Source organism: Coccinella septempunctata, chromosome 1, assembly GCF_907165205.1.
Source record: "Coccinella septempunctata chromosome 1, icCocSept1.1, whole genome shotgun sequence".
Lineage (NCBI taxonomy): Eukaryota > Metazoa > Arthropoda > Insecta > Coleoptera > Coccinellidae > Coccinella > Coccinella septempunctata.
The window spans coordinates 36,211,854-36,239,760 of NC_058189.1; the positions used below are offsets into that span (position 1 = coordinate 36,211,854).

Consider the following 27,907-nt stretch of genomic DNA (forward strand, 5'->3'; position numbering starts at 1 on the left):
GCGGTAGCGGAAAGGAGCGAAAGTTGGACTTGAACTGAGTAGGTAGTTGTTATTTAGTGTGGAAGATGCACGAGCTTGAGTTTGTTGAAAAAAATGAAATGAAAATTGATGGAAGGTAATAAAGAAGGATGTTAAATAAGTTATAGGAAATATACTAGAGCAACAAAGTGATTCGTCAGAATTCTAGGTTATGTTTTTTACAAAAAAAAACTGACTTAACCAGCACAAGGTTAACGAAACTTAAAAAATCCGTTTGTTTACGTCTTTCCTACAGACTTCTCAACTAATCAGCTGATAGTGACAGCTCGTTGGACTGCCTTATCCTATCTCGGCTTGCCAGCGAACGTTCAACATGTTCCCGACCGCTACCGCTACCGATGGGTAGCAGAAGCGTTTTGCGCTCCGTCCGCTGAATGCGACCAACGTAACTCAATTCAATATTCATTTTTGATTCTGTTGGAGTGGTCCTGTTAAAAATAAAAGGTTTTCCACGGCAAATTCCATTATTTTATCAAATCTAGCGATAGAAGACAGAACGTTTAATGTCGGTTTAAACCAAATATCAAGGTTTGCTGCCATTTGTAGAATTTTCCACTGTACGTGGAAGCATGTAACTTTTTTTCGGACAAATGGATACATGTGACCTTGGCTATAAGCGATCGACTAAGATTGGAAATAGTGACTGCCACCTAGTTGAGAACGCAGAAGTAAATTGTTAAATTTTAAGAATTTGCATTCAATTATGAAACATCAGCGAATGCACAAATCGAATGGGTGTGATCCAAAGAATTTTTTATTAAACAATAGTATACATTAGAAAGGAGATGACCATAAACCTTGTATACTTGCATGTAAAATATAGGAAGGGTGTTTCAAATTGCGCGGTTTTTTTTTAAAATAAATGAAATATAGATGGCGCACCGAATTCGTATGGGTTACAGTGACTCTATCAAACACAGTGGCGACAATTGTGGTCTCGTTTTTCATCGCTTTAGCAAGAATATGTCGGATTTGGTCACGTGACGTGACATGAGCCAATCCGCATTCCGAATTAGAGATCATAGCATTGAAATCTATGCTTCTAAGCCGCCATATTCTTGCTAAATTTCCAATTGTCGCCACTGTGTTTGATAGAGTCACTGTAGTCTGGGTATTTTGACATTTAAAAAGTATAATGTACGACATTTATAAAAATGGCTTCGTACACGATACAACAACGCGTTCAAATTGTTAAATTATTTCATGAAAATCAGCGTTCTGTGAAAAGTGTTTTTAACAAATAACGTGAATTTTATGGTTTACATTATCGTCCATCTGAAAGCACTGTTGGTCGAATTATTAACAAATTTCAAGAGAACGGTTCGGTGATAATCGAATTTTTGTGGCCAGAATGTTGATAAAGAGGACATTTGGTTTCAACACCTCACTTTGCAAAGGACACAATTGATTTATTGAAACAATAATTTCCTGGACGAATAATCTCCAGAAACGCTGATGTCAATTGGCAACCAAGATCATGTGATTTGACACCGTTGGACTTTTTTCTTTGGGGGTTATGTGAGAAGCCAAGTCTATAAGAATGATCCACAATCGATTCCTGAACTAATGAATGAAATAATTCGTGTCATAAGTGAGTTAGAGTCTTAATTACGTCAAAATTTCATTGAAAATTTAAAAAAAGAGTAGACGTCTGTAGAGCTGCAAGAGGAGGCCATTTGGCAGATATTATTTTTCGTACATAAATATCATAACTGATACTTCAATTACCAATAAAAAGTTTTTGAAAACGATTGCAAATTATGTGTTTTATTTATTTAAAAAAAAAACGCGTAATTTGAAACACCCTTTACATCCTCGTTCTCATTGATAGTATAACAGTAAAAAGATAATAATCGATAATTATAATATGTTCCAAAAGGATCAGTAACAAGCTTGTCCGAAGCAAATAATCTGGAGCTAATGAATGGTTTCACCCCGAAAGCTGTGCCCATTGTTGGTGTCGAACATGGAGTTCATTACTATGAGGATGGCCACTTTTGGATGGAAGTCCCTGGATTACCCCTAGAAGACGAAGATGATGATCTTGACTGTCCTAATTTCATTCCTAAACCAAATACTAAGGTGCAATTCACAAGTCAACCTATAAAGGTAAGGAAAAATAGTGGCATAAAAGTTATCAGTTATTAATTTACACACTCACTTATTTACTTTGACTACTTTTGCACTTGTAACTCTTCGGAATGCACTGTTCACTCGGCTCTATTCAGAACACTAACTGCCGTTGGGTCCGTCCACCGTGCGTCTCTTTTATATCGTTACGCCCTTGTTCGAGAATATTCCAGCAGCTCCGAGAATTCATCGCGATATTTTCGAGCTGTGGCAGGGGCGTATTCAAGGAATTCGGGCTTTACAGAATTCTTTTTTTTTGTATGTTTTTTTCTTAATTTTGTCTTCCTGAACCTAATGCCTAATTTTAGTAATACCTGATTTTCAGGTGTATTCTACCTTCAGCATATCAGAATACGATAGGCGAAACGAGGATGTTGATCCTGTCGCCGCTTCTGCTGAATACGAACTCGAAAAACGCGTAGAAAAAATGGATGTATTCCCTGTTGAACTTGTCAAAGGACCGGAAGGATTGGGCTTGAGTATAATAGGTATGGGAGTTGGCGCCGACGCAGGCTTGGAGAAATTGGGTGAGTTGAAAGTATAATAAATTGTAGAAATAAAATTTTAAATATTCCAAAATGTAGAAAAGAATTTACAATCATGAATACTTCAATTCCCAACGTAGAACTAAAACCAGATACAATTTCTGAACTGTTTTGAAAGAACTAATACATTTTCACACACCAATAACGATGGCTTATAAATACAATTTATTTATAGCAATGTATTGAAATTATTTTCAAATGTCCATTAACTATAAGCTGTCAATTTCTGATCAGCGCTACCTACAGTGGAAAAAACGAAACTTATCCCTTATTCTCAAAAGCAAAATATAATCAGTGTTAAACCATTTTTTTTTTAATCCCATATACAATTTATAAAATTTGAAAATTATAATAATAATTATTACATCAAATTTTAGCTGTTTTTCTTGATGATCTTTCCATAAACATTCTGTACATTTCTTATCTGAAGAGTAAACAGTGATATAATAATGCTACAGAATGGCGAAATCGAAAATGGTGAAAAAAATTTTAGAAAACCTCAAAAGAAATAGTCCAAAAAAAAAATGACAACTGCTCTTTTTTTCATGAGAATCCTAATATGTAACTCATAAACCATTGAGTTTTTACCCCAAGGTATGGTACACTGTTGAAATTGTCATCAAATCAGCTATCTATTGATGGAAGGATATATTGGGTGTGCTATTTGAAATAAGAAAGCAGTAAGATGTTTCCAGTTTAACCGGAAGATGCAGAGATATGAAAATTTGAGAGAGAATTAGTTCATTGTCGAAAATCCCGACGTGCAAATTTTCAGCATAAAATTATGATTAGTTTTCTATTAACTTCCGATAGGCCATCGCGGTGAATCACCCTGTATATTATTACATGTCCGCACATTATCCACTTCAATTTTTGAGCAGTGTATATTTCGACTATCGTTGAATTATCGACATTATATTGTGATAGCACTTATAATTGAAATATTTCCATTTGATTCACAGGAATTTTCGTCAAGACGATCACCGCTAATGGTGCTGCAGCTAAGGATACGAGAATTAGGGTAAATGATCAAATCATTGAAGTTGATGGTAAAAGTTTAGTAGGAGTAACTCAAGCTTATGCGGCTAGCGTTCTTAGAAATACATCCGGTTTAGTCAAATTTCTGATTGGTCGAGAGAGAGATCCAGAAAATAGTGAAGTAGCTCAGCTAATCAAGCAGTCATTGCAAGCTGACAAGGAAAGGGAAGAAAGGAGACAGAGGATCTTGGAAGCGGAACAACAACAAAGTGATGCCAGTACTGCACCTTTAGGTGAGAATAAAATGTTAATGAAATGAGTGAAACCTATCTTTTTTATTATTTTTTTTTATCAATACATCTACATGGTTCACCTCGATTGATGAATGAATGTAAAATATTCTGTAGTTATATCATTGAAATTTCCTTATTTTTTTTTTGTTAGATTTTATTTCCATTCTGATTCGTATTTAAAGGTTCCGCTAATACAAGTGTATCAGATGGCCCGACAAGTCCCACGGTCATCGCCGAATCATTGTTTGACAACGAACAAGAGAACGATGTTGAAGCATTGAGACAACTTCTTCAGGAGGTGAGTGATAAATAATGGATTGTGGAATGCTGGCATCTTTGAACTGTTTTCTTATATTACTTAGGTGTGGAAATGATTGGTTATTGTAGATTAGTTAGTTTTGTACTCTTATCCTTTTATCCGATTATATTTCATTGTCTTCTCTTCTGATTCGTTCACATTTCAGTCCTCAGTGAAGAATAGCCATAACCTCGTATAAATTTCCATAGAAATTCTCCGTCAAAAAAATGTTTCTTGTGTTAAAACTATCGGCTTATAGCGTGAAATAATTCATAACGGAAAAAGTTTCTATGCGATTTAATATTTTGATTTTTTTTTCTTTTTTTCGCTGTTTTGATTAGTATTCACCAACCACCTTCAGAGATTCCCTCGCTTCCAACTGAATAAGTTAATTGTCAGATTTAATAGTTTTTGTCATCAAAGAAATTGTAAAAATATAATCACCATCCACTTTCACAAAGATCATCATATGAATTTTCTTCGTTCTACGAACCAATTTTTTGTCTTCATTTTGTTACGATCCTATTATTATAGAAAAAATTCGTTTGCGAAAAAAATATCACGATATTGGTTTAAGAGGACGTAGATTCAAAATCATTGAAAAAAATCGGTCTGTGTGTCTGTAATCCATTGTGGACAAGCTATTTTGAAGCTATCGATCTCAATTCCCGCATTATTATGCGGATCCACGATGCAAAAAAGCTTATTAATTCGGTAGAAAACGGAAAAACCGTTTTTGAGTTATTCAAATTTCTCAAAAAAATTGATATAATTCGTATATTTTAATGACATCTTCTGTGATGTGACGAAGACCATCGATTTTGATGGGAATCGATCCAACCCTTAGAATATAGAATAACAGGAAGGAGCATATTGCTCATTTCAATTTGACCGGAATAGAGGAGAAATATGGCCGACATATATTTCCTATTCAACAGTGGCGTAGGACAATGAAGTTTCCAAAAAACTAACTTCAATAGTCAGTTGATTCTGATTTATCAAAAAAATTAGGAAAGTACTAACGTAAAGTCAGAAGCTTTTTCAAGCTCGTTCAAATTGATAATCAAAGCGTAAATTCACCCCGCCTAACACTACTTGGCTATATACTTAATGGTATTAAGGTCTAAGACTCAACATCACCTACGCCCATGGAGTGTTGTTGTCAAAATGAAGTTTAAACATCACTTTATTTATTTGGCCACAGATAACAGAATCATTTGACTTCCAAGTCTGCCACTTTTCAAATCAAAATTTGGAAGACCAATATGGCCGTTTCCGTCGCACAATTCCCGTCACATTTATTCGAAAAAGCTCCTTCCTGATATTCTATGTTCTAAGATCCAACCGTTATCGAGTGTCTTGAAAGTTACCGAAATTTCGGGTTACCGTTTAGGAACTTCTTAGCCTAGTTGCACACACACCGATTTTGGACGGCCGATTTTATATCGGTCGTCCAAATTCCAATAGTGAACCACGTGTGGGAACGGCACCTTGCACATACGCCGACCACTGATCGGTGACGGTAAAATGCCGGTGAGAAACCGTCCAATACCGGCAATACCGGGATGTAGTGGCGTACGTGACTACGTACACGTTTGTACAAGCACCGATTGTTTACCATTGAACTCAAGAAGGAGTTCTTTCTTGAGTTCAATGTTTTTTACCGACCATTTCAGACGACTTTAGTTGGTTGATCGTTTGGACGGTAAAAATTCGGTTAGTGTGCTAGCAACTGCTACCGATAAAATATCGGCCGATTTTATTCCGGGCCGTCCAAAATCGGTGTGTGTGCAACTAGGCTTACTCGTAAGGTATGAGAATTTTTAGAGCAAATTCCATTTCACCTCATGAAAGATGATTTTTTTCGCAAAAAGGATTATCGCACTGCAGCCATCTCATATACAGGGTGAGTCTTTGACTTGTGCATATATTTTAACAGCAGATTCTTGGCATAAACAACAAACACTTTTTCCCTTTAGCATTTTTTCCAATTCGGCTCGATTAAAAGGATACAGGTTGTTGAAAAAAAAAAAGGTAATTTGCAATTATATCTCACAAACGATTCAATCGAATGGAATGTATATAGTTTTTCATTGATGTGATGAATCTTCTCCGAACACTAAATTCCACCCACATCTTCCAGTTCTTTCATTATAACGCTTTCACACCATTAAAATATCAGAAATGCAAAGAACACCATTTTGAGAAGTAAGTTGAAAGATCATTAATGAATATTGGACCATTTCGGAAAATTTTCATATTTCCTTGTATAATGCCCCATTTTGGAGTAACTTAAAAATATCTGTGAAATTTGAAATTGGCTACCCTGGCTGAATACAACTCTATTTAAAAGATCCACAAAGTTAAATATTTGTTGCGTTTCATATTCGAGCTAACTTGTTCGGAATAATCAGACTCTTAGACAAAATATACATACTTGCTTTGTTAAATCCACAATGATTTCTTATTCTTACACTTCCTCGCTACTAAGGCCCGGTACTTTCACCTTCGAATAAATTTTATTCAATAATCAATAAGTATCTGTCAAATAATTTCCTATCTGAACATAGACAAATGGCTCGTTCCAGAATCGCCATTTTTCAATCTGTTACGTCAATACCGTCCATGGAGGTTCCTACCTCCATGGTCCAGAGCAAAGTAATCTGAAAATCTGCTTGCTCTCTTTCCTCCGAGATGTAATTCTGGAACTCTGCTATAGAGACATGGACTCAGCAATGTCAGCATGAAATTGTCTTTTTTATAGAAAGAGAGAAATGATCGTCGGGCATTTACCTGTCTCTTTTTTGTTCACATAGAGGTTAGTGTGGACCAATCAAAATTCTAGAAAAAGACAACTGCATGCCCGACGTGCGTTTCTCTCTGTCTTTTTTTGACCGTATTTCATGCATAGATAGAAAGGGAAGGCACAGTCTGTGTATCTGAAGGAGACCTTATTTCGTTGCTTTCAGATGAAATTATTTGACGAATAACAATTCTATGAAAACTACTTTTCACTGATCAATGTAAAATATAAAAAATGTAATGACATTGTAGAAATTGTCATAATTCCAACTAGAAAGCAAATATTTCATGAAAATCTTACAAAGAATAACCATATATCAAGAATCTAAAAAATTCAACCAATAATGAAACTGAAAAGACTGCATTTTTACTTTTCCTAAGCATAAGACTTATCTATCAAATAAATTTATTAGTTATTCGCAGTACCACGCCTAAGAAAAATAAATGAACTTCTCATTGATTCCACGATGAATGCGAATTCTTACTGAATGTAGATTAAATGCTGGTTTGAATACAATCTTTCTGCTGACCTCTTGATATCATGCATTCTCAGTTTAATCAGATTTCTGAAATTATGTACAGTAGTTTAATCTAATAGTTTGTTAGTTCAAATCTTCGATGATTTGGTATTGCATAACATAACCATGAAACAACACATTACAAATGTGTAGTGTCATAGATTTACCCCCGGTTTCATAAAGCTCGATCGGGGAATCAACGCTTGATTGTCATATAAATGTCAATTTGTTTTCAATCAATAATTCAGTCATGAGAATTCGGAATACCATTCTCGCATCAAACTATGATCTATATACGTCCATTCAGTGATTCTCAATTGTTACATCTTCAATATATGTATGTAGGAATGGAAAGTTTTAGTGATTTTGTTTTTGAAATCGAGTGACTGCCAAATCGGCGATAGGGCAATCAAAGCTATATGAAATCCGCTGTTAGCTGGTTTTTCTGAAACAGGGAGATGCAATAGGAGATCGAAAGTACACCGATCACTGTAGTATCGCCACACGCCACGCCGCGTCACACTAGCTCGCATTGGCGCATCTCACATAAAATTAGGGGGGTGCCGTGCAATGAATTTAATTGATTAATTTTTCATCAAATGATTCGACCACCTCGGGAAATTATTTACAGCAATTCCTGTGATTTATTCAACTTCGAACAAATGTATTTTAAATAATCGCCTTCATTACTCTACCCATTGTATATGCTACACCACTGCTAATGGTTTTATTTACATCTAGATAAAAATGAAAGGTTGAATGAATTGTTTTTGGATCTGGCAACTCTTGTACGAAATGAAATGAACAAAATTATAAATGATAACATATTGTAGATAAATATCAGAGCTAATATGGGTGGTTGAAAATTGAAATAGAAATCTAGAGAAGAATATTCAATATTTATCAAAAATACGAAATTGCGCTAACTCATTTATTGTATTATAATTATAAATACTACTTCGCTCACCAAATGGAATGGTTAAAGTGAGTTTGAGCCTATTTCAAAATCAGAGTGATCAACTTAATGGTTGGAAAAACTTCAATGTTAGGTTTCCGGGTTTCATAACTCATTATGAAAACTTAAATTAGCTATATCCTTTTAACTAGGCCGAATCACAAAAAATGGTAAAGGAGGAAAGTGTTTTTTTTTTTAATCTCAATAATCCAGTGTTAAAATGTATTAGTCAAAACTTGAGAGTTTACCCTCGACGAAACTCTACAATTCTTAGAAGACTTCTTCATTTCAGATGAACTTTCTCTCGTGAAGGACACATTTATCTGACTAACCAACAGCCAGTTTTATAATCAATTTCAAAGACTCTTTAATTTAAGAGCCTCCCTTATTCGAACATCGAACTAAAAATGAATGGAAGCGTTGTTGAAGGGATTTTGCAATTCATTATGAAGCTCGTTATCTTCAACCCCTACGAGAGTATCGTTCCTCGTAATAGCAGTAGTGATTTACTTTTTTGTGTACAGCACCCTGGGACAATAAAAAATCATCAATCAACTTTATTGCCTGAAGAAATATTACATTTTTTTTTGTTAAAATACATGTGAATAATTCGGCTATGCTCATTTCAGAATATTTGAAAAGTTGTTGGGTAAATTTCGTGGTATTGAAGAAACATCTGTCAAAATTATTGGAAAAGAATAATCATCTTTTTTTAGTACTATCGAAGTTTAGGTGGGCAATTCTTCATTCGACGGACCTTCATAATAGAAAAAAATCACTCCTAATTAAATGGAAAAATCGAAAACGATTGAAAAATATTTCAATATTCGAATTAGTTTCATTACTTTCGCTCATTCTACATCTCAATCGACTAAGTAATTTCAATAGAACAATCGGATGTACACTGGAAAGAGATTAACTGTTTGTGTCTTTTATGTTATCCAGACACAGCGTAAATATAACATAAGCGAGCTTGAGGTTGCAAGACTGAAAACCAAGGTGAGTAAAATTGCTTTTTTTTTCTTCAAAAAGGATAAATTGAAATTCATCTAGCTTCTAAGTATTTTTGTTGGATGAATTTCATTAATTCAGCTCAGAGTATGTCGAATATAATCACTGAAATGTGCATTCATATTATTTTGTTATCTTGTGAAGAAGTAGTTTTTGGCATTTGAAAAGGTTTAGAAACTTCGTATTTGTGTATGTGCAGATCTATATCTTTGTATATTGCATGTTTAGGTATGCATGTTGAATCTGTTTGTCTCTGCACATAAAACTACCCATTAGCTATTAGAATGATGGAACTAAGTGTACAATTTCCACCATTTTTCTAGAAAACGAATGAAAATTTCGAAAAATATATATTTTTGCGATTTTTGTTTCCTAAAAATTACCACGTACTATTATCGATGAAAGTATTAATAATTTCATTCTCTATATTATCAAGGTGATACTCTGAACTGCGATTAACTTTTTTTTCAATTTTGTATTAAAACGAAAATGAATCAAAATATCTTTCAGCTTATGGAACAGAATGGTATAAAATCAGATGAATCAGAGAAACTTGAACAAACTAATCAGAAACTAAAGGAAACAGAAAGAATCTTACAAACCACTAAGAAAGAAGTTCAAACCTACCAAAATATGTTAGAACAGTCACAATCACAATACTTAGCATTAGAGAAGAAGTATAATAAAGCGAAACACTTGATTAGAGAATTCCAACAGAGAGAACTGGATATGCTGCATAGGGAAGAGTTTTATCAACAGCTTCTACAAGAAAAAGATATCGAATACAATAGTCTAGTCAAAAATTTGAAAGATAGGATAATAGCTTTAGAAAAAGACCTACTGGAGACGCAAAGAAAAGCAGGGTTGCCAATGGTGCTACCTTATGATAGTAATAATCTAAAACAATTAACGCCCAAGTTGACGCGTAAACAACCTCCTAAGCCACTATTTCAATCTTTGGAGACCGATTTTTCCGACACTGAAGTCTCGGACGTTAGTCCTGACGATGATAAGACTGCCACTGTAGAACGTAAGTTGCCCATTAAAGAAGAATTCGATAGCGCAGTTCCTCCTCACGAACTTCTCGACATATCAGCGAATAAGAGCAAAGCAGAACTGGTAGGAAGAGGCGCGTTAGCCAATAGGCAACTTCCTACAGGAAAAAAGGGATCTCTAAGTAATAGGTAAGAATTTCGAAAATAGTAGGCATAGAGAGAAACTTCACATATTAATGTTGGACTGATGGTTTTAAAAAATGTGTAACCTTTTTCGAAATGTCGGATTCATTTATAGTTGGGGAGCCGACGATGCTAAATCGGTATTTACTCGAGCGTCGTGGAGACCTAGTGGATTTTGAAGATTAGATTATAGAAAGAAAAAAAGGTTCTATGATGGATGCACTTGCAGGTTATCAAAGACGAAAAAAACGTATTATATTTCTGATAATAAATTCATGTTAATCTGACAGTTTGCGCGGTGGGGCTGGCCGTACGGAAGAGCTGAAGATGGTAAAAAAAATGTTTCGAGCGTGTCAGATTTTTAGAGGATATGTTAATGGGACCCAAAGGAAGCTACTTTTCAAGGGACTGACAATTCGGACGTGACGCAAGGTCACAGCGGTCCGTTACATACTCCAGCGTGTTAGATTTTTATACAGATGGTTAACCTCGGTGTTGCAGATGTGTTGACCCATTAACCTGACAAATCCTTGGGGGTTTTCGTAATCTGACAGTTTGAAGATGATAACTAGGCATTTTTTTAAATATCTTCCTTCCTGTACTTCTCATCATTTCTGTATTCATTAAGAAAGTCGTAGATAATAAAATTCTATACAACATTTGTCTGAAGCAATTTTGCCTACTCTCAACCGTTTTCGAGTTAGGGGGCGATAAGGGCGAGGAGGTTAGCCACGCATATGAAAGGCCAAGGTCAATGTAGAAACTCAGTCCAATGAAAATTAATCGCCATATATCTCGAGAACGTTCAAACATAGAAAAAATTGCTTCGGATAAAATTTTTAGAAAATGTTATGCCCTACAACTTTTATTAGGTATGCGAAAATAATTTGAAGCCCAGAGGAGGAGATGATTCAAAAAACTGATTTTTGTTACCTTTATGGCCAATTTTTATTGTTTCGGCTTGCCGAAACTGTCAGGTTATATTTTTTCCGTTAATCTCGAATCATTAGCTTCAATATAAGAAAAAAAAAACCACCGCGCTTGAGAATGTACACGTGACTTTTTTTCGTAAGTTTGGCGCCCTCTCACACATTTTCGCCATACTTAAATTGTCAGATTGAGAGAATGTATTCAACTCAACATGAAATTAACCACATATATCTTAATCTGACACGCTCGAGTATGTACGATGATCGTTTTTTTTTTACTATTCTGACAGGCTGTCCTAGACAATTCCCGCTATATACAGGTCTAATTTTTGATAGAGGTACTCTACAGGACTCAAGGTACCTCACGTTATATTAATCTGACACGCTCTGGTAAATCCCGAATTTCCCTCTTGTGCTCCCCAACTATTAGTCTTACTTATTTTTTCTGCTCATATCCAATTTGTAAATGAAATTACAAAATATTGACCTGGATAAAGACTTTTTTTATTGTATCAATCGACAGCACTTCGGACAAGAACATACGAATCAAATATCACAAAAATGTGTAGGGTGGTTCATAAGTTATGATTAATTGAAAAAATTCCCCTGTATCTTGGTAATAAAGAATGACAGATCTATAAAATATGGGTTATTTAGAAGCACCCTGGTTTCCTCCATCTACCCTGATTGTATGCGCATTTCTTAATGAATCACCCTGTATAAATCGAGTATTCTTGTTGGCCATTCAGTATGTCGAAAATGTGTCAGATCCAATAAACTTACCACTGATAATTTCAGAAAGATTGAAATACGGGGTTTTCCGTTAATTTTTCCCAACCCTTTTCACTGAAAGCATGAATTGATACACAAAACTACTTTGAGATGAGTCTGTTATAAATTATATATATATATATATATATTTGCTTTCTATTCATCAATTTTTTCCTGTTTTCGTCTTGAGTGTACAGGGTACAGGAACGGCTAAACAATTTGTCTGGGGAGCATGTTAGAGAAAAAGTTTCCATACAAAAGTATCTAGTTATCTGATAGAGACTTTCTAATATTGGCACTCTAACCAAAATTTGATCTTCAAGGTTAATTGTTATAATAAAATAGGGACACTGCATATGCTTTCATTGTTATAATTTTCTTGTAGTTTGACCTTCCTGGTGCGTCAAGGTCGTATCAGCATAGAATAATTTTCCTCTTTTCATTTTTGTGAAAAGTATAAGGTCATAGTTGAAGGCACCATAGGATAACCAGAAAACAATACAGAAATACTTCCATGAAACATTTTTCTCTTAAATGTTTTCCAGTCGAGTTCTCTCGCACTCTCTCCGGTTCTTGCTATTTGGAACCGGGTAAAAAATATTAGGTTCACTCAAGACCATGTCTTCTTCTTCATATTCATATTACTGGCATATTAATTATATGGTTCGTTCTGAAAAATGTCATTGCCCTTAAAACGTAAGACCAGGGTCGAATAATGAGTCACCATCCATACCTATCTAGCCTCCATGGGCTAGTAAAGATACACAAACCGTTATTCTGTCGTGCAGTTACTTTCCAAATATTCTGTATGATATTTTGATGATGAGATGATGTAATTTATGTTTTCCGCGCTATGAAGGTACTTATTGGCTATTATATATCCATCATTCCATCAAATCTTATCTCTAAATTTTGATTAAACTGTAAATGTAGTTACATAATTTCGCGAAAAAAGTTTTATTGAAACTCCCTTCATAAGTGCGAAAGAATGTATATTTATTTCCCACACATTATTTTTCTTACAGTAGCTCAGACTATGGTTTGGATGAAAGCTACAACTCTGGGGATGAGCTAGTGGACTCGGCTTTTTCTCAAAGTGATAGCAGCTACACTCCAAAACAGAAGACTACCCGACCCAACACATTGAACACATCATTATACTCCCAGTATGCTACCGCACAGCAATTACAGTACAATGCTCAAAATACGCAGTATTCAGTACAATACAGCCAAATCCAAAGTGCAAACATTTATTCCACTCATAATACTATACAACAACAGCAACCCTCGAACACCAACGTTGTATACGCTAAAATACAAAAGGAATCGTCAAATGTACAACAAAGCAGTCCTGATCCATGGAACGGGCCACAAACTAAAATGCCGCCGTTAGGCATGGGACCTCCTGCTTCATTGGCAGAACAACTGAAACAGGTAAATAAAAAAAAAAGTTTTATATTCTTGATCATCTTTCCGATAACATTTGGGACCACGTTACCAAGTTTTGTTATAGTATATAGATATAACTCAAATAGTACCGTCAAACGGGGTGAAGTGGATCAACCTTGTTTTCCCGCATATTTTATCGCGTAACTCATAGAAAAAACCCTGAATTGCCGCGAAAAAAACTCTGCGTCTACTGTTACCTCCTACGATTGCTAACTCGTGCCTTGGATACAATTCTGGATGGTTAGTTTTCTCACAAAAAAAAAGTTTCGTACTCTCTCGAATAAACAGTTTTTCAATTGTTCAACTTCAATTATATATTTGGCAATAACTACGATAGTTATTCTCACCTAAACTTTTACAAGTTACGTATAAACTAGTTGGAATAATATTCCCTATTTTTAAATCAAATGTACCACCACAGTTCTTTAGGAAAAAAAAAATTGTTACATCACTCAAAAGTGAGGGGTGAAGTCGATCACCAATGATTTAGTCATGTTTGACAATGTTGCGTAAAGGTCCATGTCACAAAAATACCCTTTTAGTATATCCGCATGCAGAGGATATAGCTCTTGTGAGAAGGCACCAAATAATTCGCAAAATCCATCTGAAGCAAATTACACGTGGCCGGCACATCTTTACTCTGGAAGCTAAAGAATCACAGATTACAGAGCAAAGAAGAGAGAATTGAATCTCTACCTATATGAAGACTGACTTAGAGTATAGAGTACATTCATATACCTTCATCCAGTGGCGCAGCCAAGATTTTGTTTGGGGGAGGGGGGCGGTCTTTACACCGAACGATCGTTCAATGTTTGTACTAGAAAAAAATTTGAATTGTTAGTATCTTTTGGGGGAAGGGGAGTTGCCCACTTCCCTAGCTGCGCCAATGCCTTCATTTAAAAGATATGTTCGTTAGAAATTTATTTTCGTTGTTTATTGTATTTTGTGTTGACACAAACATGTTTAGTTTTACACAAAAAAAATAAAGATTTTTTTATTTTTTCAATGGTCGTAGTTCTGATTTCACAGCACCTATTGGTCTTATAGGACTCAAAATAGATTATTTTTCGTTTAATCTGATCCACTTCCACCCTCGTATAGTTAAAGTGAATATCCATTGATTTTTAAAATGTGATCCACTTCACCCCAAAATACGAGGTGAAGTGAATCGCACTTCAACCAAAAAAATTTCAAAAACTGTGCAGCCAAAAATTTTGGTAAATAGGCCAATCCATAGCAAAAGGAATATAGAATCTATATTTTAAACGCCAGCCCGCTCGCACTAATACTTTGAATCTTATTGCTAAAAAACCTCGATTTTTGATCCACTTCATCCCGTTCGACGGTATATCGGTCGGAATTCTGGCAAGGAGAACTTCTTCACTTCCATTCTTTCCTTTTAGTATTGTGGAATTAATCGCATTGTTTTCAAGATGTTCCACAACTAAACTTCTTCTTCCAGCGTCCAGGTAGTCACAATGCCTGTTCTTCATCGCAACTCGCTTCATGTGGGTATATCATCCATCCAACGTTTTCGAGGTCTTCCTGGGCTTCGAGTTTAACCAACCGTGACTTATCCCGAACGATTCGGTCCTCCGTTCATTCGGGTGATATTTGAATTTGAATTGAAACTTTCTGTCCCGAACCCAATCGTTGGTGTTGTTGATTTCAGAGGTACTGTCTTCTCTACATATACCAGAGAGTTTTTTCGGTTATCCTTCGGACTATTTTCATTTATCCTTCGGACTATTTTCATTTGTGCTGCCTCCTACATCTGACGAGTCTCAGTTATTTCAGGTCTTGTTTCCGCCACATATGTTAGTATGGGTTTTATAGTACTCTTGTAAATACGGCTTTTTGTGTCTATCCTGAGATGTCTGTTGCAAAATATGGTGTGATTAAGTGTTCTTACCTCTGACTCTATTTCCCAATAGCTGGATATTCCTATGCCTAAGTAATTGTACTTCATTACTTTTTTTATAATGCTCCCATCAACAGCCAATTTACATCTAAAGGGCATTTTGGATGTGGTCATGCACTTTGTCTTGGATGATCATCCCAAGAGATTGAGGCGTGAAGAAACCGCTGCAAATCATCTTCATTTCCTGCTATCAGAACTGCATCATCTGCATAGTATATTATTTTAAGATTTGAAATTACTTTGGTGACTAATTTCAACGCAGTGCATAGCAGATTTATTCAACACAATGTCGGAAATCAAAGAGCGATAAAAAATATAAAAAAAAAACTAAGTCACCGGGTCTACACGGCGTTCCAGCGGAGATTTTCAAAGCTCTGGATGAAGTCTCCTAACACTATTCCGCAAGATCTGGGAACAAGAAGATGTGCCACAGAGACGCTTTAGTTATCAACCTCTATAAGAACAAGGCAAATTGCAACAATTACAGGGGCATATCGTTGCTTAGTGTGGCCGGTAAAATTCTCTCGAAGATTATGGCTAATCGTCTGATTCCACTCTTAGAAAAGCTATTACCTGAATCCCAGTGCGGCTTTCGACACAATCGAGGTACGGTGGACCTAATTTTTACACTGCGACAGCTGCAAGAGAAGGCCCGTGAACAACAATCAACGATATTTACAGCCTACATCGACTTATATATAAGGCCTTCGACTCGGTGAATCGGTGAATTCTTAACCAACTTTGGAATAAAACAAGGCTACGTGTTAGCGCCATTACTCTTCAATATTTTCGCCATAGCTGTCTCTATAATTGCTGACATGAGTATGCCTGCAAGAGGTGTTGGAATAAGACTCAGATTTGATGGAGGCCTGTTTAACCTGAAGCGCCTCAGAGCAAAAACCCGTACAAAGTTTATCACGGAACTTCAATATGCAGACGAATGCGTACTTATCGCTAGCATCCCAGAGGATCTACATATAATGCTGGACACCTATAAATATATATACGAAGCTTTAGACCTTAGACTCAACATTGACAAAACCAAAATCCTGGAGAGTCCGAAAGAAAACCTCCAAACAGATATCGGCCTGATGGATGAAACTCTAGAACAGGTCGAGCCGTTCAAATACTTGGGAAGCTTCATAAATACTAGCGCTAACCTGGACACGGAAATACACAACCGTATCAATTCAGCATCACAGGCATTCTGGAAGCTAAAGGACAGAGTGTTTCAAAATCACGACCTCAGTATGAAGACCAAGATAGTTGTTCACAAAGCAGTGGTTTCCCCAGCGCTTCTTCACGGAAGCGAAAACTGGACTCCCTAGAGGCGACACATTAAACAGCTTGAACAAATGCAACAACGTCAACTAGGGCAAATAATGCACATCAGATGGTTCCACAAAGTTTCAAATGCAGAAGTCTTGCAGCGCGCGAGTTGTATAACAATTGAGACTCAAGTAGCGAGGGCCCGACTCAGATGGAGCGGCCACATTCTGAAGATGCAAGACACAAGACTCCCCAAAAGAACTAGATATTCATCCAGAATATTTTGTTGTTCGAGAATCCTTTGCTTGGGAATTGTCAACTCCTGAATCAATCTTTCTCCTCCTAGAGTAAGATCCCAGAGCGACCAGACATAACTTATTTTCACACAGATGAAACTTTAGGATCTCAGTAGAGTCTCATGTGCTTTGAATACCTGCGAACTTGTAGAGCTTGCCTAGTGACACCTGGGCAGATACCAGGTGGCAAAGGTGACTAAAAATAAGTGTTACTTAACTTATTTTCACATGGATGATTTTTATATATGTTTTAAAGAATATTATTCTGAAGTTATATTGTATGTGCCAGTCACTTCCCATGGGCCAAAACTCTTGCCAGACGCTTTGAAGATGCACAAAAAATAAATGAACTTTACTTATTTTCACATGGATGATTTTCATATATGTTTTAAAAAATATTATTTTGAAGTTATATTATAAGTGCCAGACACTTCCCATGGGCCAAAACTCTTGCCAGACGCTTTGAAGATGCACAAAAAATAAATGAACTTTACTTATTTTCACATGCCTGATATTGAAATATGTCATTGAAGTAACTATAAAAAAGTTAAATTTCATCAGTCAGACAAATATTAGTGACCAAACATCCCCTAAATATGAAAATTATTTAGCCGGGAGTGTGAGCGCCATAATATAAAATATTTAAAAAATACTTACCTCTTTCGATTCAATATTTTCAAATCTCTATTCGAATAAGATGAACTTCAACAATAAGGTTATAATTAATAAATATGACAGTAAATAAATTTATTGTTTTATAAACAATTATTTTGATTTTATTATAAATAAAGTACCAATGGAAACAATTTTAAGAAAAATCATTTGAGTTAATGATAATCAACTATGATTAATGGAAGCAAGTATTTATTTATTGTTTAATCATCGTTATCATCGACACAATCATTGCAATTTTCATCATCAAGCCAGTCAGGATATCGGGCATTCGAGTCATCGTCAATCATGTTGTCTTTGCTAGCAGCTTCTTCTGCGAAAAACAGATCAAATAATTCAAAAACATAAAATTACGAATATAATAACTTTTGAAGTAGTATTTGAAGTACAGTACCTGATTTTTGGAGAAATTCACTGACGTCTCCTGGTAATTGGTCACCATCAAACCAATGAAAGAGGTACTGGTTTTCTTCAAACGTCCACCCATTGTTTTCAGGAGTAAAAATTGATCGTTGTTTCTCATTTGCATTATTCCATATGCTAGCAATGTAATTAGCTCTAAGAAATTGTTGAAATAACTCAGTTTCGCATGGTGGTAATATGCTAGCATCAAATTTTTTTGAGCTTTTTGGATTGAATTATTCGTTGATATCAGATACGCTGTAATTATTTAAAAATAACTGGAGCCGGGCAGTATTAACATCAAATATATCACGAACACTATAAATTTTGCAGATTAATTGTTGTATATTGTTGAAAATATATATTTGTATTGTCCTATTAGTAAACAACTCTGGATCTCCAAATTGCATAAAAGCTTGCGGATACTCATATTTTTTCATCAATATATTAAATGGTCTTTGTTTGCCTTTTTAAAAAAATGCAGGATTAAAGTCGCATCCTGGTAAACTTCTACACAAAGATGGTCGCAAATGCTCGTAAACCTTTGTTAAATTTATACATCTATGATTATTCCCGGTCCCTGCGTACAACCATACATTTCAATCTTCATTTTCAAATTATGCATATGTCCTAACATAATTATCGCACTATCAGTATCAGAACATCTTATAACAAAATTTGCTTGAGCGTCTATATTACAAAAATGAAAAACAATTTTAGTGTCAGCTTGTTGAAGTGGATGGAATGGAGGTATTCACCTATACTTCAATGGCATATTTTATAATATCAGACATGTGAAAATATGTAAGTTCATTTATTTTTTGTGCATCTTCAAAGCGTCTGGCAAGGGTTTTGGCCCATGGGAAGTGTCTGGCATTTATAATATAACTTCAGAATAATATTCTTAAAACCATATATAAAAATCAGCCATGTGAAAATAAGTTAAGTAGCACTTATTTTTTGTCACCTTTGCCACCTGGTATCTGCCCAGGTGTCACTAGGCAAGCTCCACAAGTTCGCAGGTATTCAAAGCACATGAGAATCTACTGAGATCCTAAAGTTTCATCTGTGTGAAAATAAGTTATGTCTGATCGCTCTGGGATCTTGGACTATCCGTACTTGAGAAGTCCTTCGTAATGCCGTCATGACCAGGGCTTTTCAGTTTTTCAACCCATCCAGCGCTTTCCTCACGTCATCATTGATAGAAATATTAACATTTATTATGATATTTCGGACATTTTGTGTTGTGTTTGGTTGGTCTTTCTTGTGTAAGTCTTTTAGGTATGTGGTCCTCGTTTCCTTACCAATGTGGCTTACTGGTATTAACTCATTAATTTATTTCTTCTGGCCTCTAATGAACCTTCACATTTTATTTTGGAGACCGTAGAAGTCCTTCTCCAGTTGAATTGAGAACCTTTCCATTAGGAAACGACATGCATGGACATGTCCTTCATTTTTTTTACCAGAGTACTAGTTTCGTTTCTGATGGTTTTATGAGCGGTGTAAGACTCAGCAGTTCCAGTTGTTAGATGCTTAATGTATCCTCGTTTTTTTCTTCTTACATTTGTCTTTTATCTCTTCGCAGAACCATGGAGTTTTATTTTTTGTGACGTCTCGTTTTTTGCACTTTATGGTTCCCAATGCTTCCCGATTCATCCGGACTTGGGACCGGCAACATAGCCGTTAAACTACTCAATCCACCCACGATCAAGCAGGCGGAGTTTCACCACTGAACGTTTTTTATAACAACCGGACCGCAGACGATTCGAAAAAATCAAATTTCATAACAGCAAGTCCATCCGATCTTTAGTTATAAATGATGTTACTAGTAAAATATAAAGATTACAATAGAAACGTATTGCTTAAGCATTTGGGTCCGATGATAATTTTAGCCACTCTAGAAACTTAATTTATTTTGAACAGGTTTTGGCGCAGAGAGAGAAACGCAACGATAGCTTATCAAGTTCAACAGATGAATTAAATGAAAAAAGCAAACACGACGCTGCTCAACACCTTCTCGAAGAAATCAGACAAGCGGTCAATGAAGCAAATGCCAAAGGTAAGTGAACATCATTGTTCAAGTGTCCATAGATATGATGAAGTAAAATGTGAAAAACGATGTCGATAATAATCTCGAAATTATAAGATATCTGAATAATATAAACTCGATAAATAACATGATTCAATTGAGAAGTGGAATTAACGTTCAATGTGAGGGCTGCCAAGGAAAATCGCGAAATTTATGTATTGTAAATTATAGGAGTATAAACGTGTAGTTTGTTTCAAACTTCTCGTTTTGACTTCTTGAAATCAGATCATTCATGATGGGTTTTTTATAAGTGTAGCAAAATTCACGTTTTGATATAACGGTTTGTAAAATGATCTTGGAAATATGGATTTCACTATGCAAGTACTGAGTGGCTCATCATTTTCTTCTAGCTATTTCAACCAAAAAAGGTCTTCCTGCTCGGTAGTCACAATTTCTTCTTCTTTGTAGATTTTCTAATTCTAAAATCATTGCATGAGTTTTTGAATCATTCTGTCTGTTTGAGAATTACCCTTCTTTACTGTATCATCTTCTTAACTATATATTCTTTTTTTCTTAATAATAATTACAAGCAGTCAGAATGTATACACATTGTATTAGCTTATTTGGTGGCTTAAGAGCTGGATGCCCTTTAAGTGTCATGATGAAGTCTTAGCCAGGGGGGCCTGGGGCAGTTCCTCTTCAAATCTCTTTTAAATCTGCTGAATCACTGAATTTCAGTCAGTGGGTAAATTAAATATTTATATGGATCTTAAGCGACATGGAAAACAAAACACCCATTATTGATCAATTTATTGGAAATATAATAATTTCTGGGATTATATTTGAGATAGGTCGTCCATCTTATTAGGAGTCCCGAAGTGTTTCTGAATGCATAAAACATTCATATTATTTCGATACTATTTGTTCGGCAATACTGCGTCAAAAAAGCAGTGTATATCTCCCATAGATTAATAAAACAGGAGATAGAGCATTTCGACAAAAACGTATTCACAAAATACTGCCATAAATATGAATTTGGATTCCGTGGGTGGGGGAACTGGACAGGGGCTGATTCAGAACTACTTGCACTGAATATTTCAGATAGTCGGCAATAATTTTATATCGAATGGAAAATAAGTATGTTTTAATGCAAAGATTTCGAGTATTTTTTTTATGACAACTATTCAAAGGGATAGGTATAGAACTAGTAATACCAAAACACCTTGTGTGAAAAAGAATTTATTTTGAATACAATGTTACCATGCACTAATGTATGTAATGTAACTAACCTACATACTGATTATTTGAAATTTTATTCACTAAGTATATACTAAAAACTAAAAATTACTTTCATCAAATTAATTCCCTTCAAAATGGTTAATTCTCAGATCAATAGAAGTGGAAGCAGCTGAATTTTATGGAATTGTATAATGAGAATCTGAAAGTTTTTTCATTGAAGAAATTCTCAAGTCTTTTGAACAGATTAGGCGGAATGAAAAAGTAATGTTATACTATAAACATCTACCAATGATTGTGAAATCAAAAAGAAATGATTTCTTATTGCATAGAGTTACCCATGAAAGAAACCCTAAATTCGTGATAAAGCATCATTTTTTTTTTATGGGGAGTTATAAATTCAAGTAAGTTATATTGCATATCAACTAATAAGCAGTGTTTTAAACTTTCATTTTCAGCAACTCAAATACTTCAACAACCTGCTTCCCCCTTCAAATTTTCATACCACCTCAAAAGTGCTTTTGGTTGTTGAAGTGCATCATAATTAAGAGCAATTTTAACGAAACTGTAAACTTTAACTGAATAATAATGTTACTTTAAAGCAATTTGTTTGACGTCATTGCCATATTTATGTTTTTTATGCATGCAGCTGTCTTCAACGAAATTTTTCATAAGGTATTTGCCTCGGCTTTTCAAGCTTTCATCTTCAATTTTTCCTCCCAATGAATAGACAACATCCTGTAGGGTAGCAAATTATTTCTTGAAGTACTGACGACACACTCGTCGTCTTAAATCGGTTTCGACTTCAATTAGCTGTTTTTCTATTTCTGTTCTCCGCGTGTTTATTCCTGCAAAAATTTTTCAACTGAAATTTCACTTCGAAATATCCTGATAACAGACATTTTCATTCAATAACTCATAAAAATAATGCGAATATCCGAGCTCCATTTGAATGGTCATAATATTGTGTTCATAATTACAGTAGTAGCATAGTTTTTACATTGCCATTGAAATACATTTTACAAATGAAGAAAACTTTTTTGATTATCAAAAAATGTTCAACGCCGTGTGCCTCAAAACATGACCTTTACTCATTGTTATGGATTTTCATTCCTAAGACGAGTTCTATTAACCATAGTAGTTTAGAGAATTTTTTGTACCACCCTGTTTGTGGTATGTATCTTACTTGTTTTATTCTTGAACTACAAGACACTTTCATTTCTGCAAATCCTGAACTGGCATTCATGTTTGATGATTTTGATCCCATTTTCCTTCCATTTTCTTCAAAAACTCCAGTACTGATGACAGGCACAGTATTGGCTATAATTAAAGCATTGTTAAAGCAATTAAAATCTCGTTCTACTGTTCATCTTGAAACCAGGAAGGATGTTTATATAAAAAAGCATGATTTATTAGGAGAAAGAGAATCTACCAAATTTCAAGTTCACCTCAAAACTAGAAGTTGTCAGAAATCACTTGCAAAATTCCAAACTAAGTGATATTCAGACAAGAAAGCGAGTTAAAAAAGTGGTAATGTACCTATCTTACCTCACTCGGGATGGCATCTTTTTCAAATTAACAGTAAGAGTCGATTTCTCTCATTATACTGAAGTCTGGAGTGTAAATTACAAGAGAAGTGTAAATTGTTTTCAAGACCCAGTCTGGTCTGGTCGTCTGGTTTTATTTCTTGGAAAACTAAAATTTAAATCAATTATTTTAATCTACAACCTCAACATTTCAATGTAAGCAAAAATCATTAGATCGTATTCAAACAGAATTCGACCCTGGCGTCCCCTAACTCCCTCCCCTGATTTCATAAAGTCGTGTACTCAAACAAGAATAAAGTATCAAAAACTTACCGGAATAAGTGAATCGCTTTCCTCTTCCATGTATAAATGCACTTTTATTTCAAACACACTTTTTTACGGCACATCGTTGCATATTTTCCAAAATATTACGACCAAAGATTATAGAGTAGAAAGATAGGAAACGCCCTCATATCGCTAGTACTAAAAACCGACTACATTTTTTTTAATTGAGGGGAGCGAAATTCGAATTCTATTTCTCGTATTGCATTCCAATATTGACTTTGTTTCTATCAGAAAACAAACATCCTGAGCGACAAAACAAAAGTATGGTTTTGCTTTGTGATCAGGATGTTAGTTTTCATCTAAATATTGTTTGGAATGAATTGATATCAACGAAAAACGCTGTTGGATGTGCTATATGTTTATTTGCAATTCATAAAAAATTTACAGAAATTGAAATAGTGGGCAATAAATGAAGCTTTTACTAGGACACTAAAGTATATGGTGATCTGCTATACGTCGAAGGTGTTGTTACTGTACAATAGGTTGTTCTGAATTAATGAACTTGTTGAATTTGTAAAATATACATATATCAGAAATTAATATGAACCAATATTCAATAAACCATCATAGCATACATATTCCAGTTACTTACATATGTCGGTATTATTTAAAGAATTTTCAGAACCACACTTAAAAAAAAAACTGGCAGACATATGCAAGACCTGTATGTCAGTATAGTTTCTTGGTGCTTTTTTTATGATTTCCTTATGATATGGTCTCTTCATGACACAATATACAAATTGATTAATGAATGAACAAAACACTCACAGCAGGTTTCATAAAACTTTGACTTTCTAAACAACAATTTGACAGTCACTTGGTTCCCAAATGGAAATCAATAAAACCTCTGCATTTCTGAATATATTGAAAGAGTAGCAATTGAGAATCATTATCATTTATCATCTATAAAGATCATCATTTTCACTTAATAGGCCGTTCATGCAAGGGATGCTTTCTGCATACAACAATTTACGTCGATGAACAGTTCTCAATTGACCTGCAGTAAAATGTTCATTGCACATGGTGTAGTTAGTAGTGTTTGCTGAAGTAATTGTCTTCAAGCCCTGAGAATTTTATCCACTTCGGAGCACTGAAAATAAGAATCAATGAATGACCGATTCACATGTTACGACTTTTAATATTTACGCTTCCATTTTCCTTAGTTGAGTGAAAAACTTAATCACGTAAAATACATTTTATTATTTGATTTACCGTTCTTCACCATTCAATAATTTTCGAACAATATTTTGATGTTCTCACCAAGAAATAAGACAAAAAACTCCAAAAATCAGCAACTAGAACGAGCCAGATAAACAAAAAGCGGAATGAGCATAGACAAATAACTATTTAGATTAGTTTATCTATGGGAATGAGAATCGAAACATTCAAAACCTCTTTGATCAAAATTGACGTCTGAAATCTTAAAAAATGTCATATATTTCTGCAAATGGCACTCAAATTAATATTTTAACCAGTCCTAGCGTCTTAAAAACACGCGTGACACACAGATGGCGCTCAAATCGCTTTAGTCGCCTCGTTTCCCATCTTTCTACTCTATAATCTTTGATTACGACGTGAATGATTGAAATAATATTTTGACAATTACAAATACACACGCCGTCTTAGAAATTTTGAAGCGATCAGGAGGGGAATACAAGCGAAAATTCATTTCATTGGTGGTTACATGGAGTGGGAATTATTGGAAAAATGAACAGTCTGGAAAATAGCTTATGTTCCATCTATTTAATCTATGATATCTCCTAAGTCGGGGAAGATTTCTTAATAAAAAATTATATGCATTGTTACCTGCTGATTCATAATGATAATAATGGTAGGTATGTATTATTTTCACCAATAAAAAACATTTTTACGTCCATGGAATATAACTTTGTTTTCGTGATATACTGGGTGATTTCATAAAAGTTCATTGTGTGTATTTAAAACCTTCTCCTCGCCATCAGAATATTTTCCTTCACCTGTAAAACATCCTGTTTATCAGAATTTTACAAGTGAGAAAAATTGATGTAATGAAACATATTTTCAGTTAAAAAAGTAGCTCCAGTTAGTTTATCACCGCCAGGTTCAACACCTTGGCAGCACCAGGGTAACACATCACCAACTCCACCTTCGCCTTCCAGTTTATCATCAGGGTCGGTGTCGCCTTCGCGGCATGATATGTCATGGCCTACAACCGATCTCAGCCTCTCCTCGCTAAGTATTTGTAGCGAAAAGAGGCCTAGTGGCTTCTGGCATTCTGTACCAGTATCGGAATGGACTAAAGAGCAGGTGAGAATACTTAATAATTAACGCATCTCCAGATACTATACAAAAATCCACACAATATTCTTACTACTGTAAATGTCTCTGTGTTTGAATGTCCTCATACATAGTCATTCTTCCTCAAAAAAATTTTAAGTACAAAAGTGTTATCCGAGATGACAAGAGATTCTAAAACACCTTTCCTGTTATACCGGAAGTAGCTATTAACTTCAATCAATTTTGATGTGATTTTGATCATGACATCACTGATATTCGAAAGGTATACATATAGAGATATTCGAGCTTTTAAAAAAATGATTATAAATATGGTCATAGCAACTTGCTCATTACCGTTAAAAGGATAAAATTTTGAGAAACTATTAGTAAAGCCCTATTGAACATTTTCCATTATAATTCGACAGGGTTTGTTAAAAAAAATTTCGAGTTTCGATTTGATTTTTCATCAAAAACATTATTTCGATGATGGTGATTACGATCTATGGAAAAATTGATGGAGATGCTCAAAGTTATGACCGTTCAGGTCAAGACATTTGTTCACGCGTCACAATAAACTTAAACCGTAATATTGTCGTTATTCGTAAAGTGTTCACAATGTACACATAACTTTTCCTTACGAAATGTCAAAATTTGATTAAGCGTAAAATATTACACTCACCGGCAAAAAAACTTTGGTATTAAAACGGAAAAAAAAAATTTTCATTGAAAAACAAATATTCATTCATGTTATTAACTTTCCGAGGTGAAATTATCTCTTCTATGGATTTTCACATGAAAAAATTTCTCGAAAAGTCTCGCCATTGGCTACAATTCCTATCCTGGTGAAATTGAAAGAAGACGTTCGTTAAGAGCTGCCATCTTTTCGAGAGTGGAAACTGTTGTTATATTCGTAACTTCTACTTATCGTTCAAGTGTTCTGGCAACACCCCACATTCTGGTAATCTTTCCCCCTTTACGCCTTATACGGACGGTGAGAAAGTCCCGTGGTATAAACTCCTCTTAAGCATTTTACAGTAAGCATGCTGATAGTAGCATTAAAGGCTGATACATCAAAGCTAATAAAATTTTTACTACTAAATTTATAGTACTGCATAAATATTTATTGAAATAAATATTTATTGAACTATCCACCAATTACTTCGTATTGATATTAGAGAAATTTGAGTATCTCATGAATGATATATTTTTAGGTTTGCCAGTGGCTTGCAGCGCTTGGTCTTGAACATCATGTGACTAAATTCGTAGAACTCGAAGTAAATGGGCCGTCACTGTTGCTCCTAACCTCGACAGATTTCAAAATTTTAGGCATAACGAGCGACGAGAAAGCTCGTCTGAAGAGAAAAATAAAAGAACTGAAGGTTCAGGCGGAGAAAGAAAGGAAACAAATGGAAAAAGAGAGGAAAGAAAAGGAGAGAATGAGGAGAAAAGCTGAGAAGGCCAGTAAAAAAAATAAGTAACTTGTGAACCTTCGACGAATTGCCATATTGTGGGATTTTTTTCTGGCCTAACTATATTTTTGAGGCCCACTTTTGTTTCCTACTTGCCATTTAAAATTTTCAAAGTTCTTGAAAAATTATATTTTCATGTCAGGTGTAAATATGTTTATATATTTCCTATTTATTTATTTAAAAACAATATAAAATGAATTTACTCTTATTATTTCTTTCTTTTATAAAGAGTACTAACCAAAGTTTTTCAATATCTTTGATATTGTTGGAAATATGCATATAACAAGGTTCAGGATTGACTTCGTACTGATTTATACTCTTTTTTTTTAGATAAGTGTGTATAATAATACTGTGCTCGTGTTACTAGTTAGTTACATAATGTAAATATTCTTACGACGTTGATATATTTATGTGGAAGAATAATTGAATTCCACTAATCGAATTGAATGAAGTTAAAAGAAAAATGAATTAACATTATTGGGGATTTGAGAGAGTATCGTTCTAAGAATTCGTCGTGTTAGTTTATTTGGTTTTTTAAATTTGGAGGAGGTTCTGTATAAGAAAAAATTTTGGATTCATAAGGTACCCCA

The 27,907-nt window shown here is 34.8% G+C and overlaps 1 protein-coding gene and 1 long non-coding RNA gene across 6 annotated transcripts in view; one reads left to right on the top strand and one right to left on the bottom strand.

The window, feature by feature from the left end:
• Positions 1 to 27,525, top strand: part of LOC123322992 — a 115,677-nt gene extending 88,152 nt beyond the window's left edge. For 2 of the 5 annotated variants that reach the window (XM_044911147.1, XM_044911148.1), the window contains exons 8-17: positions 1,919 to 2,148; positions 2,495 to 2,696; positions 3,677 to 3,985; positions 4,168 to 4,283; positions 9,504 to 9,557; positions 10,080 to 10,753; positions 13,473 to 13,881; positions 20,380 to 20,515; positions 25,637 to 25,878; positions 27,060 to 27,525. In XM_044911147.1, coding sequence (XP_044767082.1) covers positions 1,919 to 2,148; positions 2,495 to 2,696; positions 3,677 to 3,985; positions 4,168 to 4,283; positions 9,504 to 9,557; positions 10,080 to 10,753; positions 13,473 to 13,881; positions 20,380 to 20,515; positions 25,637 to 25,878; positions 27,060 to 27,326 — 2,639 coding nt within the window. In that variant the 3' untranslated portion in view covers positions 27,327 to 27,525. The remainder of the gene's footprint in view (positions 1 to 1,918; positions 2,149 to 2,494; positions 2,697 to 3,676; positions 3,986 to 4,167; positions 4,284 to 9,503; positions 9,558 to 10,079; positions 10,754 to 13,472; positions 13,882 to 20,379; positions 20,516 to 25,636; positions 25,879 to 27,059) is intronic. The other 3 variants (XM_044911150.1, XM_044911149.1, XM_044911151.1) reach the window with 3 other exon arrangements.
• On the bottom strand, positions 22,138 to 23,637 carry LOC123322994. Its single transcript, XR_006539236.1, has 4 exons — positions 23,581 to 23,637; positions 23,270 to 23,416; positions 22,908 to 23,041; positions 22,138 to 22,569 (listed from the first exon to the last, which is right to left on the bottom strand). It is a non-coding gene; the product is annotated as an uncharacterized LOC123322994 (long non-coding RNA).
• Positions 27,526 to 27,907: the final 382 nt, after the last annotated feature.